We start from the raw sequence: 21,398 nt of genomic DNA on the forward strand, positions 1-21,398 counted from the left end.
GTTCTGCGCCAGACTGTGTTAGTCTTTTAAATGCAATACTGAGCACTAAGTGCACTCAGTAATCCCACAATAGTTTTTGATGGTGAGTTCACTTAGTGTGGTCCCACTCTGGTGGTCTATGTGACGAGCAGTGAAAGTCTTTGTTAATTGAGCTATGAATTAATGCCGATAATTTGTCAGTGACCCCTCTCTTGGGTGAAAGGCCCCATAGGAGCAGGAAGCAGGTGTCATAGAAATGCAAATGTACAGAGAAAAGGCTGAAAAAGAGAGGGGAGTGGACAGCTGATGGGATCTTAATTTCCTGCGGTGAGAGGGGACTAAAGACAAGTGAATAAAGGAAAAAGGGACATACAAGATAGAGAAACCAAAAGATACTGAGAGAAAAAAAAAGTGAGAGGCAGATTAGAATGAGTTTAAACCAGAGCAAGTACCAAATGCTACGTAGATAGGTAAAATTAGATTTAAAAAAATAAAGAACTTGAAAGATAAAAAAGAAGGGAAGGAAAGAAATTAGTAAACAGACAAGAGAGAGACAAAAGCGGAAAACGTGACAGATAGGTCAAAGGAAACAAGGAAAAAGTTGAGAAGAGGAAGGAAAAACATCCGGATTGGGTACTCTCTGACGCCATAGAATGTAAGTATTGAAGGAGTGATATATGTCAGCAAAAAATATTCAGTTTATCAAACAGGTCATCTGTAGAGCGGAACATACTCCATATTTCAGTGATCTATTGTGTGTCATAATCCAATACGTGTGAAGCACATTGTGTAACAAAAGGATTAGTCACATTGGTGTATGTTCTGTTTCAAATCTTATCTTTAGTTTTTCTATAACATTATTCATTAATGTTTACGGGGTGTCACAGAAATATTAAGTTGAAAGCCCACCCAGTGGGAAAATAAAATTCATTTTATCTATACTTAAACCTAGATTAATATTAATGTTTATAATATTTCTAGCGAATGACACAGAGTTAGGATTCATTTCTTTTTTTATCATAATGTATTTTTCTACAGATTCATTTTGACAAAAATATTGGGAAATTACAAAACTTTATGATATTCTGATATACCCATCATTTCATGTTTTTGGAGTATTCCACTAAATTTTGTTTTTAAACTGTTGCAACGAAACTTGAATATTAAAGCCATATAATGTATTGTAGATATTCATCTGTATATTTTTAAATATGCTTTTACCCTTATTGTGCATCTATAATGTAATTTAAGTTTTTCAAGTAAAATTATTCATATCATTCTCGGTTTAACATCATTAATTCTTAGAACATTTGAATGTTTGAGTTAATATAGCTGAAATTTAACTGTAAATCTTGGAATGTCAAGCACTTCAAATACTGAAAATATTAATGTAAATTAAATAAATAATGTTTGAATGAATAGAAATGTATTCTATATGGAACTATTAGGAATTACTACTGTAGCTATGTTGCCAAAGAGGCAGCTCTTGTCCTAGTTGATCTAGTAGAATTGTATGTGTTGGTATCAAAGAGGTATTAATGTAACATTTATAGCCAATGTGAATTAGAGAAACATTGCAGAGTTCCTTAATTCTAGCATTTGCAGACAATTTTTTTAGTCTTATACTGATTTAGGAAGTAATTGTTATATTTATAATTGATGGTTTATACATTATTTAAATCAACAGGATATTGCACACTAGACTAACCAGCTGGATGTGTGATATAAATAAGCCTAGTTGGCTTTTATGGCCCTAGAAGCAGATTTATTTACACTAGAGAAAATATTTTCACTGTAATAAAAACCCTCTTAATTTGATGGAAGAACAAGTTTGAGCATTGCCAAGCCCCTATTTACTCTAAATTCATTCTAAATATATATAAGGGCTCCAGATGAAATCTCCCAAACTTACTTTTAAGATAGGTCTTCTGTGTGACCCATATAAAGAAAAGCTGTGGTTTGAGTAACCTTAACAGCTTGGCTATAAAACATCATATTTCAATGTGTTGCAGTCACTTGAGTAAGGATTATTTTTCATTTATCTCATATCTTTTTTTTTTTTTTAAATCAGTGACATTAAAAGTTTTCAAAAAAAAAAAAAAAATTACAGGGAAATTCCTGATTTGCTCAACACATTTTAGAAATTAAAATCTTCCCTTCCCATATAAAAAAATGTTGAAGCTTTGGTTGTAAAATGAAGAGGTCCTTAGGAAAGAAATGTAACCTTTTCCAGCAATGCTTACAAGATTGCATTGAGCTAGTAAAGAAATCAGGATACTCCCTGCTTTTCTTTTAATTTTTAATGAGAATTTAAGCTCTAACATGACCATAGTTTGTACATGTATCTTGCTTATAAATTGTACTCTAATTAAAGACTGCATAATTAAATCAGCTCTCAAACAAGCGATGTTAATTTAATACTAAAACTACACTCAAGAATTTATCCAAAAAAAGACATATTATAATTATGAGAGTTTAAATAATGTGTATAGGTAAATTATTCAGCATATTTTTTTAGAATAACGGTTTCAGTCTCATTATTAGGAATAGGCCAATGTATCGAAAGTACAATTAGTTTGGTCGAAAGAAAAGTCCTGTGGACATTCGTTTTGGACAAACAAATGTCAATAAGAACGAAGACACCTTAAAATTAGTAAAACTAATGTTATTTACGATTTTCAAATATTGCTTTCGTTTTCGAATGTTCATAATTAGATCGAATATCCACATTTGAAATTTTGAATGTAACAAATACTATTCAGAAGTTTAATAGTTCATGTGGTAGGGAATTTAGTAAAATGATACATAATAGATACAAATATATCAGTTAGAATTTTTCTATTTCTAATATTGCATAATTCGAATATAACATTTAAAGATAGCATTAGAAATACTATTACATTAAAAAAAAGTTAGAATGTTGTACAAACAATTGAAATTTGAAATGAACAAACGAATGTGTTCAAATTTGTTTCATTTTTTGAATGTTGCAAAACATTTGCCCATCCCTACTCAGTATGCAATTTTGATGCATTACCATACACTTTCCTATAATTATTATATAGCTATTCATACATTATAATTATGATTATTATTATTAGACTGTTGTTCAACATTATTAAATTATTAAATATATATATAGCAACATTACTACAAAGATCTGTAGCATTATTAGACAGTTTGTGTTTTGTTTTTTAAAGGGACACTGAACCCAAATTTTTCTCTCTCATGATTCAGATAGAGCATGCAATTTTAAGCAACTTTCTAATTTACTCCTATTATCAAATTGTCTTCATTCTCTTGGTATCTTTATTTGAAAATCAAGAATGTAAGTTTAGAAGCCGACCCATTTTTGGTGAACAACCTGTGTTCTTGCTGATTGGTGGATAAATTCACCCACCAATAAACTGTCCAGGGTCTGAACCAAAACTTGTCTGGCTCCTTAGCTTAGATACCTTCTTTTTCAAATAAAGATAGAAAGAGAATGAAGAAAAATTGATAATAGGAGTAAATTAGAAAGTTGCTTAAAATTGCATGTTCTCTCTGAATCATGAAAGAAACGATTTGGGTTCAGTATCCCTTTAATATTCCAAAAAATGTGAAACCAATCTTGTCTGTTGAGAGATTCCTGTGTCAGTAAATAAGTATGTAAGCTTCACCTTTGTTTTTGACAATCCTGACTCCCATTAAAAATATAAATAAATACATTTTAGAAAACAATCTTTTTGAGCTGCTGGTGGCTTGTAGCAGTAGCACTAACAACTGCTTTATCTTTATTTATGTTTAAGATACTTTCCGTAAGTCACTCTGCTGCCCTGAACAACCCCATATATTTTTATACATGAAACACGTTTTGTCTGTCAACATTATTATTATAGAATAGAGCATCTTTATGATATATATTTTCCAGCAGAAAGCTAGAATACTGTATTCCTACAGTAGCCAATTCTAAAGCACAGAAGTGCATTGTGCTGCAGTATAATTCCATTTCTCGCTGTACATTATTATATGGTTTTGTAGTATTATTATTTATTACTATATTATTTTTATAGTTTAACAATATTATTATTTTACATTATTTGTATGTGTCTACTGGATCATATAGCTGTGGATCATAGATTTTTGGGCTTTATAAAGTGTAATGTGCAAATCTATATTATACCACAACATATTATACATTTTCGTTGCTATTTTTTAAAATTCCACAATTTTAGCTTTTTATAAAGGAATAGTTTACTGTTCCACTATAATATTAGTAAGTTCTAAAGAATTATTGTTCAGTTCTACCGAACACACTTCTTCATCAAATTGGTTAAATACATAGTCCATCTCAAAAGCAGCAATACATTGTTGCCCATCACTGGTACTGTTCTCTTTAGGAACTGATCAGTAATGATCTTAATGCACAAAATTAACTTTGTGTTGAACAAATAGGAATAATATAATTTGTGCATTAATGAAATGCTCTAGCACATTAGAAAATTATGTTATTACATTAGAATAATCATTTAAAGGGATATTGTATTTATTTTTTCATAATGCATATGAGAAAGCAGTGGCTAAACAGGTTATTTTTGCACAAAACAAAAATGTTAATTAAAAGTGTTTTACATTTACTGTGAAACTAGCAGGAAGTGATTGTTTGTTTACAACTAATACATAAGTATCTTTTGCTCACTGGCTGATAGAGACAACTCCCACAGCCCAGGTACATCTATTAAAAAATAATCAAAGGTAATACATTTTTAAATACTATTTTTAAATGTAATAGAGAAAAAATGTTAGTACAGTATTTTCTTATCTAATAGCACATAAAAGCATTTAATCATAGGATATTTATTTAGTGTTATTTTTGTATAATGTTTAATGAATTTTAATGACTATGCCCTTATTAGAATGTATACAAAACAATCTTGTGTTAAAATGTTATCATTATTATTTATTTTTTATTTGATATATAAAAAAATCTGAGATTGGGCTGCATGCTGTGTGAGTCTAGATATTTTACTGAATGCTAAACTCTTTATATACCGGAGGAGATAAATAATTTTGGGAATAAACATACTGTTTCTGTCTCCTGTCAAAGTAACTTTTATTAATTTGAGTGATCGGCAGCCACGACGAAGATAAATATCACTTCATAGTGTTGTATCCTTTCAAGCAAACACTTCAAACCGACCATTGTATAACTGCTCCATTAATCATTTTAATAAATCACCAAACCATCTTGTGACAAAACCATCTTGCATTCATAAATATGCCACCATCTGAGACAGGACAGACCTAAGGCTTCAATTCTTTCATTTTTAATTTAAATATTATTTCTGTGTTTTATGTTAGATAAATATCTTATATACATGATATTTGTGACAATGTTTTACTCTACACAAACAACCAATAGGATTTGACAGAGTCACATGTTTATTCTATAATCCCTAGCAAAATTAAATCTTGTAGTTTGTAATTGAAGCAAAATGGACGGAATCCCAACAAATCGCTACTAATCTTTTCTTGTGGAATATCACCAATTTTATGATGATCAGTAAAAATGCCCTATTCTTCTGACATTTCCCTTTCTTCACCACAGGCGGATTAGATGAGACCTGTAATTAAGGAAATGTTGTGTTTTGTATATTATCATGTCACATTAAAATAAAATAAAAAATTATTTCAATATAAATATTATTTCATATAATATTCAGCAATAAAATAAACATACAATTACGTGTAAATATTTATTTTTTATTTTTTATTCATATTTTTCCCAGTTATTTCATTTTTGTGCAATTTTAAAACTCTTAGGAAAGAAAAGATTTTAAAATATATATAACTAAAAGGTTTCTATTTTCTCCAGTCATGATATTTTATTTTTAAACTACCAGACCTGTGAAAATACACATTTCATAGTGTGTGTGCGTGCTAACTTATACTATAATATATATAATATTTTAAATTGCATTTGATCCATAAATATTATTTTTCTAAATCCTCTTTATTTCTACAGTTAAACTCAGTCTAATAAATGTGTATGCAAGTGTGTCTATATATAAGTGCTAATGTGTGTGTGTGTATAAATGTACAATTAATATTAATTTACACTGCATTTATTCTCACATCAAAGCCTTAAAATCGCCAATCATATAATAAATAAGTCTACTTTTGTAAGGGGACTTGCTAACTTTAATTTTTTAATTTATGTTTTCATAGTGTGGTACTTTATCCTGCCAATATCTGAAGAAAAGATGCTAAATAATGTGTTGTCCTATAATATAGTGCTAATTGATGGTTCAGATTTGTGATTTTCTTAATTTCTGTTACCTATTTGAATGTTATATGTTTATTTCTTTATTTCAGAACTGGAAATTTAATGAGAAATGGATAGCTCCTCTGGTATGATTAACACTTTGACATCTCCAGCATTGCTAGTCATGGCAACCTCTTCTGATGGCTCACTTGGGGGAACACAGCAACCACCTATTTATACTGTCCCAATGTCCATGGAAAAGCCACCTCAGATATCTTACCTTAGTCCAGCTTATCCCCTTCTGTACTCTTCACAGGACCATCTAACCACTGCCTGTCCTCCCCAACTTTTATCCTTGGCTCCTCAATATAGTCACCATCGTCTGGAAAGGGGAGGTGTTGGTGTTTTGGGGTATGGAGCCCTCCACCATTTCAGTGCTTTTCATCTTCCTGAGGGTGTAGAAAGGCTTCAGGCCAGTTTTATGAACCCCAAAAGATTGAAGGGAGAGTCAGAACATCTGCAGATGAGATACCTACCCATGGAACCTGGGCTTGAAGCATCTCATGTTTCTAGTGGGGCAGGAATTCCTCAAACATCTCAGCATAGTTCCACAAAACCAAGGCAAATATCCAACAAAAGAGGTAAGGTGGGGTAAGGGATAGCCTAAAATATTATTATTTTTTATTGGAATGAATAAGACTGTGGATATTTAAAGGGAAAATAAATAAAATAAAAATATTTTGTGACTTAGAGAGAGCATACAATATAAAAAAGTTTTACTTTTATTATCAAATTTACCCAAGGTATTATATGTTGAAGAGATACCTAGGTAGGCATCTGAAGCACTACATGGCAGGAAATAGTGTTGCCATTTAGTGCTCTTGCAAATGGATAAAATTCTTGTGAAACTGCTGCCATATAGTTCTCCAGACAGGTGCATGCTGCTGAGCTTACACCCCTGATTTTCAACAAAATATACAAAGAGAAGGAAGAGAATTTGATAATAGAAGTAAATTAGAAAGTTGTTTGAAATTACATGCGCTATCTAAATCATGAAATAAAAATTTTGTGTTTCCTGTCTTTTAATGTTATTTCTATATGAGATGGTGTAATTTTTATTATTTGTGTGTATATTTACATGTTTATATGCGTCATTATGTGTGAGTGTGTATGCATGTGTGTGAGTGTGTTTGTGTGCTTTTGTGAGTATATATGTACTGTATATGTGTGCTTATGTGTATGGGTGTGTGTGTATTATTGTGTGTGAATATCTGTATTTGACTGTGTGTGTATGTATGTGTGTGAGTGTGTTTGTGTGCTTTTGTGAGTGTATATGTATGTCTGTGCTTATAAGTATGAGTGTACAAATGTGTGTGAGTGTATATGTATGTCTGTGCTTATGAGTATGAGTGTACAAATGTGTGAGTGTATATGTATGTCTGTGCTTATGAGTATGAGTGTACAAATGTGTGTGAGTGTATATGTATGTCTGTGCTTATGAGTATGAGTGTACAAATGTGTGTGAGTGTATATGTATGTCTGTGCTTATGAGTATGAGTGTACAAATGTGTGAGTGTATATGTATGTCTGTGCTTATGAGTATGAGTGTACAAATGTGTGTGAGTGTATATGTATGTCTGTGCTTATGAGTATGAGTGTACAAATGTGTGTGAGTGTATATGTATGTCTGTGCTTATGAGTATGAGTGTACAAATGTGTGTGAGTGTATATGTATGTCAGTGCTTATGAGTATGCGTGTACAAATGTGTGTAAGGTGTTTATGTATATGTGTGCTTATGAGTATGAGTGTACAAATGTGTGTTAGTGTATATGTATGTCTTTGCTTATGAGTGTGAGTGTACAAATGTGTGTGAGGGTATATGTGTGCTTATGAGTATAAGTGTACAAATGTGTGTGAGTGTATATGTATGTCTGTGCTTATGAGTATGAGTGTACAAATGTGTGTGAGTGTATATGTATGTCTGTGCTTATGAGTATGAGTGTACAAATGTGTGAGTGTATATGTATGTCTGTGCTTATGAGTATGAGTGTACAAATGTGTGTGAGTGTATATGTATGTCTGTGCTTATGAGTATGAGTGTACAAATGTGTGTGAGTGTATATGTATGTCTGTGCTTATGAGTATGAGTGTACAAATGTGTGTGAGTGTATATGTATGTCTGTGCTTATGAGTATGAGTGTACAAATGTGTGTGAGTGTATATGTATGTCAGTGCTTATGAGTATGCGTGTACAAATGTGTGTAAGGTGTTTATGTATATGTGTGCTTATGAGTATGAGTGTACAAATGTGTGTTAGTGTATATGTATGTCTTTGCTTATGAGTGTGAGTGTACAAATGTGTGTGAGGGTATATGTGTGCTTATGAGTATAAGTGTACAAATGTGTGTGAGTGTATATGTATGCCTGTGCTTATGAGTATGAGTGTACAAATGTGTGTGAGTGTATATGTATATGTGTGCTTATGAGTATGAGTGTACAAATGGGTGTGAGTGTATATGTGTGCTTATGAGTATGAGTGTACAAATGGGTGTGAGTGTATATGTATGTCTGTGCTTATGAGTATGAGTGTACAAATGTGTGTGAGTGTATATGTATGTCTGTGCTTATGAGTATGAGTGTACAAATGTGTGTGAGTGTATATGTATGTCTGTGCTTATGAGTATGAGTGTACAAATGTGTGTGAGTGTACATGCTTGTGTACACTTAAGTTAATGCAGTTACATCAATTTGAAATAAATTGTTTGCTAATGTGTTTAATGCATTCACAATCACACGCAAAGAGGGAAGAGGGGGATGATGACAGGGATTTCAGTCAATATATTGAGGAATAAAGAAGCCACCAGTTGGACAGATGCTGTTCACAAGATCCCAAGGGAGAGAAAGAAAGAAACACAAAGGACAGAAAAATAATATATTAAAGACAGAGTAAGAGAAAACCGACACAGAGGTCAAAAGATAAAGAGGGTGTGCATCAGGAAAAGGAAGAAAAACAAACAAAAAGGGAGGGAGGGAGCGCATAGGTCTGTCACATTTCCACAGGCCCATTTTTCATGACTCCAGAGAGAGCCAAGCTCCCTCTTCGGTCAGCTGCTGGTCAGATCACTGTTCCTTTCTTATGTAGATTGAATGTAAAAAGAGGGGGGTCTGACCACCTGCAGGAAGCATCATTTAGGAGGAGGAGAATTTGGCAAACAGTGTGATTATTACACACATCTGTGACTGCATGTTACAATAATAACAAAGAATACAGTAAATAGATAGATAGATAGATAGATAGATAGATAGATAGAGAGAGATGATAGATAGATAGATAGATAGATAGATAGATAGATAGATAGATAGATAGATAGATAGATAGATATACAGATAAACTAGAAAATGGGTGATTTAAAAATATACAGCCTGAAAGACTAGAAAGAATAGATACAAAAATAGACCAATAGACAGATAGATAACTAGATAGATAGATAGATAATAGATAGACAGATAGATAGGCAAATAGATAGATAGATCGACAGACAGACAAATAGACAGGATAGACACATACTGTTTTCTTTTTCTCTTTTCCTTCCGTACAATTCTATAACTGTTTCTTTAATTATTTTTTTAAACACATTAGTAATTTTTATAAAAATTGCTACACAATAAGGACACTTAGCAACTAATTCTTAATTATTGTTTATACTGACAGTTCTTGGCAGTAATTATAAACCCAGACAATTAAGATAGAAAGATAGATATAGATAGATAGATAGATAGATAGATAGATAGATAGATAGACAGACAGACAGACAGATAGATAATATTTGATTTTACGTTTTCTTCCTCTTCCGTGTCCTGTCATATTTCAGGAGAAACAAGTATAAGACGTGCCAAAAAAGTGAAGTCATGCTTACATTGAACAAGTTGTATATAATTCTGTGAATGCAATCCATGCCTTAGTGTGCACATATATAGTCAATATGCAGATTCCACAGATACAGCTCACACATCCCTCTTCCTATTGTTAGTGCACAATACTATTCCAGGTCACAGAGCAGTATTAAGAAGGTCATAGCCCTCTCACCCTCTGCTAATTACTCCTGACACTAATAGTGGAGAAGGGGGTAAACATACGATGCAATGATATGCAGGAGGGTCTATTCAGTAACAAGACTCCCAGCTAGGCGGAAAATTAGCAATTCTAGCAAATTTAGTAATTGTGTGAGGAAGACATATTATCACTAGCTTGAGAATAAAAGACCATTTCCAGCCACCCTGTCAAATGTCCTGCATAGTACTAAGCTTAAGTTAGTCCCCCTCTCACTCACAGTGTTTGCCTAATATATTACACATGACAATAGCTTCTCCATTGCATAATGTATCCTGCTTACACAAAATGGCAGCCTCACTCTCACACAAACATGGCGCTAAATTTCTCACACAGGGAACTAGGCTTGTCCCCTTACAAATGTTGTACACACATACAGTAGCAGACTCACTTTCACATACAGCACCAACCTCATCAAAACACACACATTAGAAGTCTCACCCACTAACTCTAAACTCACAATAAACATTTCTTTATAATCCCCTCTCCCAGTTTTTCTTCAAAATAAACTCTCAGAGATTTAAAGGGGGATTATAGGGAATAAATGGCATGCACTAATTTGTTATAGCATGTCATTTGTAAACTATTCACTCAAGCTTACTATGTGCTGCTAAACCCTTGTTACTATGGGCTCCATTTAAGAATCTCTGAATGCAGCTTTGAGCACTTGAGCGAGCCAGCAGCTAATAGTTAAGAAGCAGCGGTCATCAGACCACTACTTTCTAACCTATACGCTAGCTCTGAGCTGGTGGTTTGCAATCTCACAGACTTGTCCAGCCAGGGTGAATAAAAGCCTCTGCTCGCACACAATTGGCTGCGCATGAGCTGGGGTCAGCTCTGAACAAGCAGCAGCGTGTACAAAGATAAATGCAGGCAGTGTATTGCTGCCTGCTAGCCGTGACGCTGGGTGGACAGGTTCAGAGATGCATACAGAGAGAGAGGCGCTCTAACAGGAACGAACAACAGCTCAGTAGCTTGTTCTATGGTTCAGAGATTTCTGCCCTTGTCCACTCGGCATTTTTAAATGGACACATGTGTTAAAGACAAGCCTTGTTAAGAGTTAACACATAGGTAAAGTCCTATTTGAAAGCCGCAAGCTTTGCAAGTGCCGAAAAGGACGTGACTGGTCAGCTGCACATTTTTTACTTTGGAGCTGCAAGACTTGTTGCTCCCAAGTGGGACTCTTCTAGATTGGGGGTGTGGGGGTTAAAAACATAATAAGCTTTGAAACAATAATGTAAAAACAAAATTATTTTATGAATTATGAGTTTGTAATATATATATATATATATATATATATATATATATATATATATATATATATATATATATATATATATAAGTACTCCAGCATGGGATTCAGCACTTACTTTATAAAAAACTCACAACTGCCGAGGTGGAATTCAAAATGCATAATTTAGTCAATCACCTCAGGAACAGCACTCACGTTTTGACAAGCTACTTTATTAGTTAACGTTTTTGGGGTTTTATTCTGAGGACGGGGGAAACCTCGAAAACAGTAACTTGTCAAAACGGAGAGTGCTGTTCCTGAAGTGATTGACTATATACTGTATATATGTATGTTTATATATATATATATATATATATATATATATATATATATATATATAAAGATATATATACTGTATATATATATATATATATATATATATATATATATATATATATATATATATATATATATATATATATATATATATATATATCAGAATGGCCCTTTCAATAAAAAAATGTTGCGAGGGATTCCCTCATTCTGGGCTAGATTACGAGTGGAGCGGAAATTAGCGCTCCTTCTTGTGTGTTAACTTCGTTAGAAGTGTGCTTTTTGCATGTGTTGGGTAGTGCGTGTATTACAAGTTGAAAGTAAAAAGTTTTTACACAAGTGCTAACCCGATGCGTGCAAAAAATCCGAAATTGACTATTGCAAACAAATTACTGTATTTCCCAATAGACTTCAATGGAGCGCAAAAAGTGGGGAAAAAAAACAAGACCCTTACTCGCGTGCAAACACGATCGCGTTTACTCAAGTGTGCTAACCCGACATGAAATATTAATATTTCACATTCCAATGTTCTTCACATAGAAGAATATGTACTATTTATTCTTATTAAAGGGACACTGAAGCCAAATTTTTTCTTTCCTACATCAGATAGAGCATGCAATTTTAAGCAACTTTCTAATTTACTCCTATTATCAGATTTTCTTCGTTCTCTTGCTTTTTTTATTTGAAAAAGAAGGCATCTAAGTTATTTTTTGGGTTCAGAACCATGGAAAGCACTTGTTTATTGGTGGATGAATTTATCCACCAATCAGCAAGAACAACCCAGGTTGTTCACCAAAAATGGGACGGCATCTAAACTTACATTCTTGCATTTCAAATAAAGATACCAAGAGAATGAAGATAATTTGATAATAGGAGTAAATTAGAAAGTTGCTTAAAATTGCATGCTCTATCTGAATCACAAAAGAAAAAATGTGGGTTCAGTGTCCCTTTAAATACATATTTCTTTCTCTATATATGATCGATTTTTGGTAAAATATATACTGTACCTATATATATTTGAAGAACATTTGAATGAGAAATATTTGCAGTAAATACATCGGTAAACAACTTATTAAAAATGAATATTGCATAAATATGATTTTACAGAGCTCCAAAGCACATATATATGTCTATATATGTAAACATATATTTTTATGCGTTTATATGTGTATATATTATTATTATTATTATTATTATCGGTTATTTGTAGAGCGCCAACAGATTCCGCAGCGCTAATATATGTCTGTAAATACATGTATGCACATATAAATAAATGCATAGTACACATATATAAACATATATAAATACATACATATATAGATATATATTACATATATGTATCTCTATGTTAGTCCTTTGCATGCCTTTTTTTCCTAATACCTAAAACCTCATATCTTTGAGCCTTTTTTTTAAAAATAATTTTTTGACTCGTATAATATTTAACCAGAGCTCTGAAGTTGCGCTAACCTGACACACATTAAATTTGATTGAACTCAAACAAATGCGTTAACTTTCACCTTGTAATACGCACACTACTTCTGACGTGCAGAAACAGCCGTGTTAAAACCCTTATCGCAAGAGCGCAACAGTTTGCGCGTCACTTGTAATATAGCGCTCTTTCTGCAAAAATGTTTCTAGGAGGAGAAAAAAAAAAAATGTCCCAAATATAATAATATCTGTATAGAAACAGAAATATAGTACAGGTAGCCCTCAGTTTACGCCAGGGTTAGGTTCCAGAAGGAATGGTTGTAAATCGAAACCATTGTAAATTGAAACCCACTAACCCAGTTTATAATGTAAGTCATTGGGAAGTGAGAGAGTTAGGTTCCAGGTCCCTCTCAAAATTGGCATAACACATAATACATTATTTTTAAAGCTTTGAAATGAAGACTTTAAATGCTAAACAGCATTATAAACCTAATAAAATAATCACACAACACAGAATATATAATTAAACTAAGTTAAATGAACAAAAACATTTGCTAAACAACATTATAAACCTAATAAAATAATCACACAACACAGACTTTACTTGCATTTTTCTGCAAACAGTTCTTTCTATGCATTACAATCTGGACTGATTTATAGACAGGAAGATCTTGTTCCTCTGCTGCTCGATAGCTCAGGTCTGGTTAAACTGATTAATTTCAGCTTGCTTGGCTTGCATATCTTTGCTGCAACACAAGCGGACAGCTCCACCTACTGGCTATTTTAATCAATGCACTGCTTCTCAATGCTTTTCAATAGCAGTCACATGACTGAAAAAAAAAGGTTGTTATTCTGAAACGGTGCAAATTGAGCCGTTGTAAACCGAGGGCCACCTGTATATACAATATATCTAGGGCCTGATTATCCAACTTTCTCTGCTCAGTTCAGATTCTCTAATCCTTCGCAGAATTCTGTGAAAGGGAAATGAAAATCAAAATGATACTTTTTTGGTTCAGAATAAGATATAGCGAGCAATTATAAAAGACTTTTTAATTGACTTCTATTATCAAGTTTATTTGTTGTCTTGCTATATTTTGTTGAAATGCATACCCAGGTAGGCTCAGGAGCAGCAATGCATTACTGGGAGATAACTAGTTTTTAGTGGCTAGGCACATATGCTACTTGTCATTGGCTCACCAGATGTGTTCAGCTAGTTCCCATTATGTGCCTAGCAACTAATCAGCAACCAGCTTTCAGTAGTGTACTGCTGCTCCTCAGCTTACCTAGGAAACCTGAAGATAATAAAAATATGTTCATCATATTGTTTGTTTATTACAGTCATTTTTTAAATGTGAATTATAAAATTATGTGGAATGTTATAAATTCATAAATTTCATACATGCATTTAAAGGGACAGTAAAGCCAAAAACCAAATTGTCATGATTCACATAGAGCTTGCAAATATAAACAACTTTCCAATTTACTTCTATTATCAAATACGCTTTCTTCTCTTGGTATCCTTTGCTGAAGAGTAAACCTAGGTAGGTCTAGAAGCAGCAATACACTGCTGGGAGCTAGCTGAACATATCTCATGATCCAATGACAAGAGACATATATGTGCAACCACCAATAACCATCTACCTCCCAGCAGTGCATTGCTTCTTCTGAGCCAACTTAGTTATTCTCTTCAACAAAGGATACAACATGAACAAAGCAAATTGTTAAGAATCATAAAAATTTTGACTTTACTCTCCATTGAGTTTAGGTTATTTGTTAAAGGGACATAACGGTTAAAACTGAAATGTTTGTTTATTTCTTACAAATACATTAGAAAGTCATCATCAATACTGAATCAGTTGTTTTTTACTTTGGCCGTGTATATTCTGCTGTGCAGGTGTTCAGAAACCCTATTGAAAACCCCTCAGAAACAAAAATCCTTTCCCTGCATATGGGAAATCCCTTCACATATATAATGAAGGCCTAGATTACAAGTGGAGTGCAAAAATATTAGCGCTGTTGAGTGCTAACACGGATCAAGTTAAATCAGTAATGTTCTTATTCTTGTTCTCATTATTCTAGTTGAAAGTAAGATGTTAGCTCAAGCGAGATCTAGAGGTAGGATACCACGGCCGCGCTAAATCCTTTACCTAATAGACTTCGTTCTATGGGGAGTCCTACAAAACTCAGGTCCTTGCTTTCAATCAAGCGCTAATATGAAGGTACACTAAGCTAAAGGTGGCATTAAGAGATAGAAATAATAGTGCAGCCACCAAATATTTGGGGAATCTAATTTCTCTAAATACTCAGAAAGAAAATTTAATCTAAAACTAAAATTTCTTAACTGGACATCTCTAATCTAAACCATTAGATTTTACTGTACCTAAATACCGCTCTGTGTTAATCTCCATTTTACAATTTTACAGTCTCTTGTGTTTTGTCTTTTGTGATAACAGAGAAGAAGATGACCATTTGTTTGCCTCTCATTTGCCCCCTGTGTAATAAATGTTTACAGAAAGAGGAACTCTCTCAACATTTGCAACAAGAGATGGATCTTTTACATCAAGTATCTGACAGGTAACATTAGCCACTTCACCCTAATATAATGCAAATAACCCACAAACAGACTGACTCCTGCAATATGTAAACCCAAAATGACATTCATCATTTTCATGTGTAAAATATAAAGTCTCTTAGACTCACAGGTGATCTTTTAAAAAATCTTTTTGTGAAATGGAACTGATTGACTTTTGTGCAAGTTAGCTGTAAAAATGTAAGTGACTCTGTTCTTCTTTTGCATATTAGTGAATTTAGAGGACAGAGCGATCCACAGCTGAGAAACGAGTTATCAATAATAATGCACACTGACATATCAGCTGGTACAGACACATTCACTACATCAGGAAGTACAAAAGGGTTAATTTATATAGGGTTCTTTTTCATTTCAGTCTTAAGTCACAATAAGGAACTTCATTAAGAAGTGGGCATAAACACTTTTGTCTTTTGTCATTGGCTCAGCAGAAGTGTTCAGCTAGCTCTCAGTAAAGCAACCTGTTCTAGAGGTAAATTTAACTTTGTGTTTAATCCCTTTGAAGGGGTTAAGCACATAGTTATATGCAAGTAATAATACAATAATAAATACCAATTAGAGCATTTTCTTCTTGTATTTGTATATCCCTTTAATCAAACACACTTTTAAAGTATACAATATTAGAAAAATTAAGAAGAAAACCTCCTCTCACATTTATCATACACAATTCTCCACCTATCCTTAAAGGGACATGAACCCCATTTTTTTTCTTTCAAGCTTCTGTTATCTAGTTTTCTACATCCTTTGTTGAAAAGCATATCTAAATAGGCTCAGTAGTTGCTGATTGGTGGCTGCAGATAGATGCCTCATGTGAATGGCTCATTCATGTGCATTGCAATTTCTTTAACAAAGGATATCTGAAGAACTAAGAAAATTGGATAATATAAGTAAATTGGAAAGTTGTTTAAAATGTTATTAAATCATGAAAGAAAGTTTTTGGGTTTCATGTCCCTTTAATACTATCTCTCCCCTCTCAGTCTTTTTGGCTTGTTTGCTCTATCCCTCCTGTTTTATTTCCCTTCCTCTCCATTTTCTTTCTCTCCCCCTCTCTCTTCCTATTGCTTTATTCTCTTGCTATCATTTCCTCTTCCCCTCCTCTTCCTTCTGCTTACCATAAACCATTACAGATTTACATTTATGCTCTTAACAAAAAAACAAACAAACCAAAACAGAATTACTAACAGCAGCAGCTATAATATACAGAACATATACTAGTTTTTGTTTTAGCTACAGGACTAATTCAATTTGTATATTTTTAAACTTCATTTTGATTGCTACAAAATAATTGTGTTGAAGCTTTTTACATGAGAGATCACAGAGATATATATATATATTTTAAAACTGGAAGATTTGTCAGTAATAAAAGATTTAGGTACATAGTTCACACTGGTGTTGTGGTAGCCTGCAAATTAGACACACGAATATCCTTCTCTGTTTTGGAAACACACAGTAATTCAGTCTGTTTTAGAGATGAGGCTGACAAATGTATTTGTGGGTTGTATTATGACCTCCAGCCCTTGAAGGGACTGTGTACTGTAAAATTGATTTCCCCTTAAAGGGATACTAAACCCAATTTTTTTCCTTTCATGATTCAGATAGAGCATGCAATTTTAAGCAACTTTCTAATTTGTTCCTAATATATATATTTTTAAATTCTCTTGCTATCTTTATTTAAAAAGCAGGGATGAAAAGCTAAGGAGCTTGCCCATTTTAGGCTCAGCACCCTGGATAGAGCGTTGTTTATTGGTCGCTTCATTTATCCTGGCGCCCTATAATTAACCAGCCATTACAAGCTCGTGGTAGCAATTAGAGCTCCGAAAATTAACCAGAGATTAGATCTCTGGTTAATTTTCTAAAAATGCCCCAAATGCCCTCAAAATAAAAGTGCCAAAGAGGGCATTATAGTTTTTTTATTACAAAAATAAATAAATAACTGCACTAGGCAGTTTTGGGGCTTTAAATTTGGTGAGTGTGGGGTGTTAGAAAAAAAACGGCACTTAAAAGTGCCTTTACATTGTGGTGTATGGGAACTTTGTGTTCCCATAGACCTGCAATGTGATATGCTTATATACATGCATACTTATGTGTTAATATATTTATATATACACATATTAACAAATAAATATATATGTATATATTCATATACATTTAAAAATGCTGCCCAGCGCTGCGCTACTTACACCCTTCGACGCGCAAGGTTCTGATGCCGTCTCTTACTTGTAATACCAGCGCTCCACTTCTCTAGTCCTAAATATTTGAATGTCTATATTGTTATGTTAAATTAATCTTGCAGGATAGAACAGTCTTTATATTAGCAATCTTAACGACACAAAAAAGGAGTTTATGGCAGGGGGTTCCAGGGGGTTCTCAAGCAATAATTTGGATTTCTCACCTAATTGCGACTGAGCATGTACGACTTAAAAAACAAGTGATTGGCAGTGTAAAGTAGTTTATTAGTAGTGTAAAGAGTTTTATTGAATGAAGGCCAATGATTCATACAGTAAAGCCTCTCACAAAAAACTATTGCTTTGTCTGTTTGAAAATGTGATGCAAGTTTTAAAGACCAAACAGTTTAGGTTGCGGCTAGCTAAAGTAATGATTCATTCACTAGCAGATCACATAGGGCTGACAGATAGGTCATTTAAGAGTATATACAAGAACATAGATAGGTGTAACTTGTGTGAATAAATATATAATATACAGCTTGATACAAATATGTATGGATTGGGAAAATAAAATTTAGGCCTAGATTATGAGTGGAGCAAAATTTATCATTCTCGCACGTTAACTTTGCTAGATGGAGGATTTTTGCACGCAAAAATTACAAGTTGAAAGTAAAATGTTTTCACACCAGCACTAACCTGACCGCACGCAAAAAGCTGAACTTCAAGTATAGCAACCTCGTTCACATATTCCCCCATAGACTGCAATTGAACACGAAAAGAAAAAAACAAAACAAACCACGTTATTCACTTTTTTTCTCAAGTGTGCTAACCAGAATAAAATATTACTCTTTTAAATTCCAATGTTCTTCACTTAGAATAATCTGTTCTATTTATATATATAAAAATAATTATATATGAATATCTATTTAAAAAAATACTTAGAAAATTCCCCTATTTGAAGAACATTGGAATGTGAAATATTTACAGTACAAACAGTTAAACACTTTATTAAACATGAATATTGCATAAATATGTTTTTACATGTTTTCAGCTACTTAACTGCAAAGGGCTTAAATGCACTTATATATAAGTCTTTATATGTATACTTATCTATGTATCTCTATGTTAAAGTCCTTTGCAGACTTTTTTTCCTAACACATTCATATCTTTGAGCTCTTATACATTTTTTATGCAATTTTGTTATTATGAGTATAACTGTACTGTTAAATGTATTTTTGATGTTTTTATGTATATACAGAGACTGATTAAACATTTGACCTATGTGCCATAATAAATTTTTATTGGCTAAAGTGCACAGCTAATGAACATACACTTATCTGTTTATGGAAAATCAATAACATGAATATGGTTTATAATTTTTTGCAGAGAGCCTGATGCATCCCTGGATTCAACTCATTATATACCACAGGTATAAGACAAGCTATACCACTTTTCATCTCTAATGGATAACATTACATATACTGTAGATTGTCCAGAATGTTTCCTTCCTCTACTTTTTCAAGTTGCTATGTAAACACAGTAGAATAGCATAATCAATAAATGAATCTAATAGAGACAATGCAAAATCATTTGAATTTCAAATGAGTAGATTTTTTTTCTGACAAATGTCAGTTAGTTACTTTATCCTTTATAATGAATCATGTGACAACCATCCGCCAATCACAAAATGCATATATGTATATCATGTGAATCTTGCACATGCTCAGTAAGAGCTGGTGTCTCAGAAAGAGGGCATATAAAAAGGCGGTGCACATTAAAATAATAGAAGTTAATTGGAAAGTTCTTTAAAATTGTGTGCTCTACCTGAAACATAAAAGTTTAATTTTGACTTGACTGTCCCTTTACATTATAGAGATGTAGTTTATGTGTTGTTATGTTTACTCTAGTCCCCTATGCAAGGAGTGAGCTCTCCCTGCCAGTCACCATTAAATACATTTGAGGATGGGCACAAGCTGGACAGACAACAGGTGGGTCACATGACATCTTTGATTGGCATTGTAGCCAGTCATAAATAAATAATAGGCGAGCATTAAACACTTAAAGGGACACTGAACCCAATTTTTTTTTTATTTTATGATTCAGATAGAGCATGCAATTTTAAGCAACTTTCTAATTTACTCCTATTATCAAATTTTATTCGTTCTCTTGATATCTTTATTTGAAAAAGAAGGCATCTAAGCTAAGGAGCCAGACAATTTTTGGTTCAGTCCCTGGACAGCACTTGTTTATTGGTGGGTGAATTTATCCACCAATCAGCAAGAACAACCCAGGTTGTTTACCAAAAATGGTCCGGCATCTAAACTTACATTCTTTCTTTTTAAATAAAGATACCAAGAGAATGAAGAAAATTTTAAAATAGGAGTACATTAGAAAGTTGCTTAAAATTGCATGCTCTATCTGAATCATGAAAGAAAAAATTTCGGTTCAGTGTCCCTTTAATGCACCTCCATCTAAATATGGGTGCTCATATTGGAACTGCAAATATCTGAAGGAGAGTTGCTCTCCAATAGCAACACATCAGCACTGGAATGGATTGAAAGCCATATTACAACATGGCGGCATCCATGACAAGAGGGAGGCGGGGAATAACTTCAATGCTACGATTATAAAAGTGTTTAGGGCCAGGTTATTAGTTGAGTGGTATTTAACACTCCAGCTTGCACGCTAACTCCGCTAGAAGTCAGATTTTTGTGTGTGTCGAGTAGCTCTCGTATTGCAAGTTGAAAGTATAAGGTTTTCGCTTGCGTGCTAACTTGATGTTTTCCCCCATAGAAACCAATAGAGCAAAAAAAGTGGGAAAAAACCCTACACATGCCTAAATCCAATTTCATATTCTCAAGTGCGCTAACCCGACATGAAAATATGAATATTTCACATTCCAATGTCCTTCCTATAGCAGAAAATATTATTTTTATTCCTAATACATATTTCTACATAAATCTGATGGTATTTTGGTATATTATACTGTATATCTATACCTATATACAAATTGCTAATCAGCCAATCACATGGCAGCAACTCAATGCATTTAGGCATCTAGACTTGGTGAAGATGACTTGCTGAAGTTGAAACTGAGCATCAGAATGGAGAAGAAAGAGGATTTAAGTGACTTTGAACGTGGCGTGGCATGGTTGTTGGTGGCGGAAGGGCTGGGTCTGAGTATTTCAAAAACTGCTGATCTAATCGGATTGTCACACACAACCATCTCTAGGGTTTACAGAGAATGGTTCCAAAAAGAGAAAATATCCAGTGAGTGGCAGTTGTGTGGACCACAATGCCTTGTTGATGTCAGAGGTCA

General features: G+C 33.3%; 1 protein-coding gene across 1 annotated transcript in view; it reads left to right on the forward strand.

Annotated features, from left to right (window-relative positions):
• The first annotated feature begins 6,353 nt into the window (after positions 1–6,353).
• The window catches only part of LOC128664659 (E3 ubiquitin-protein ligase RNF220-like), a 71,970-nt gene continuing 56,925 nt past the window's right edge, over positions 6,354–21,398 (forward strand). Inside the window, exons 1-4 of the mRNA XM_053719470.1 lie at positions 6,354–6,864; positions 15,781–15,901; positions 19,466–19,508; positions 19,987–20,067. Coding sequence (XP_053575445.1) covers positions 6,354–6,864; positions 15,781–15,901; positions 19,466–19,508; positions 19,987–20,067 — 756 coding nt within the window. The remainder of the gene's footprint in view (positions 6,865–15,780; positions 15,902–19,465; positions 19,509–19,986; positions 20,068–21,398) is intronic.

Source organism: Bombina bombina, chromosome 6, assembly GCF_027579735.1.
Source record: "Bombina bombina isolate aBomBom1 chromosome 6, aBomBom1.pri, whole genome shotgun sequence".
Lineage (NCBI taxonomy): Eukaryota > Metazoa > Chordata > Amphibia > Anura > Bombinatoridae > Bombina > Bombina bombina.